This window comes from Austrofundulus limnaeus, unplaced genomic scaffold (assembly GCF_001266775.1).
Source record: "Austrofundulus limnaeus strain Quisiro unplaced genomic scaffold, Austrofundulus_limnaeus-1.0 Scaffold795, whole genome shotgun sequence".
NCBI classification, from domain to species: Eukaryota; Metazoa; Chordata; class Actinopteri; order Cyprinodontiformes; family Rivulidae; genus Austrofundulus; species Austrofundulus limnaeus.
Window position 1 is genome coordinate 183,397 of NW_013953197.1, and position 1,348 is coordinate 184,744.

At 35.4% G+C, this 1,348-nt stretch overlaps 1 protein-coding gene across 1 annotated transcript in view; it reads right to left on the minus strand.

The window, feature by feature from the left end:
• Nucleotides 1-1,348, minus strand: part of LOC106532578 (desmin) — a gene marked incomplete in the record, with an annotated part of 28,045 nt that overhangs the window by 14,745 nt on the left and 11,952 nt on the right. The window contains 2 exon segments of the mRNA XM_014028676.1: nt 293-471; nt 540-665. Coding sequence (XP_013884130.1) covers nt 293-471; nt 540-665 — 305 coding nt within the window.

Sequence of the window (1,348 nt, forward strand, 5' to 3'; positions counted from 1 at the left end):
AAACAAGGTTGTACTTCTTCCCACTCCTTTTTGACATGTGAGCTAAAGAGATACCTGTGTACTTTTTACATTTTTTTTTCATTTTATTTTTCCCTGTAGGTTCTTTACTTTTGCTCGTCTCTTTTTTTTCTTTTTCTTTTTTTGCTGAATTTGATGATAAAGATAAAGTCTTGAAACAAGTGAGTGATTTGTTAGCTATGGAAGCTAAATAGTGAAGAGGATGTTATAAAATGTCAGTCAAATTAAGGAGGATGAGTATGGATGTAAAAACAAAACTGGCAGTCAGTATTACCTGCGTTCCTCCTCATCCAGCAGTGTCCTGTAGCAGCTGATCTCCATATCCAGCTCCATCTTGACACAGAGCAAGTTCTGGTACTTGCAGAGTTGGTTGGCCATGTCTCCCTTCATCTGGTTTATTTTGGAGTCCAGACTGTCCTTCTCATGTTTGTGATTGTCCTCCATGGTCTTTATCTACATTGACAGAAAGATTAAACAAGTTTTTTGTGTTCAGAGGAGATTCAGAGATACTCGTTACGTACTGTGCTTTGGAGTGAGCTGATCTCAGAGGTGAAGTTCTGGATTTGGCTTTTTAACTCTGTGATTTCCTGCTGGGCTTTTGTCAACTCGTCACGATTTTTATTAGCTGTCCTGCGCTGTTCCTCAATCTGCAAAAGCAAAGGTCAGGTGATAGTTAAGACAACAGAAAATATCAGAGATCTAAATGAAATACACTACATGAAACAAGGTAATGCTTTTCAATGAAAACTGGCTCTCAAATATTTCACCTGGTAAAATAAAGGCCAAAAAAACAAGTAAATAAATAAAACATGCATGCTGCTTTTATATATATTTTGTATATTTTTGTATTTTTATTGTAAACAAATATCCAATGTTATGTTATTCTTTTTGTATGTGTAAATTTAGTGGATGTTTTTCCTCCACTCATCTTGGCACATCCTGTTTTTATCTAAATACCTTGTATTCAGTTTTGTTGTTGTGAATTTATTTAGTCATTTAAGTTATTAGATGGATTTTGTTGCTGCAGTCTGGATTTAGAAACAACAAAGTCAGAGATTATYCCATCCCACAAATCATTTTAAATGGACAACAACAGGATGATGATGTTGATGTACTTTTCCTTTCAGAGGTCTGCATTTTAATACAGTTGATTTAAGACTGGTTTATACTTCCACAAAATGTTACACAGAATATCAGTGATATTGTCATTTTGGACATATTTTTCCTACTGGGTGTTCAGAGTTGTGTAGATCAGGGGTTCTTAACCTTTTTGACCTCGAGGCCCAATTTGTTGAACATAAAGTGACACAAGGCCCAGTCAGACATTACC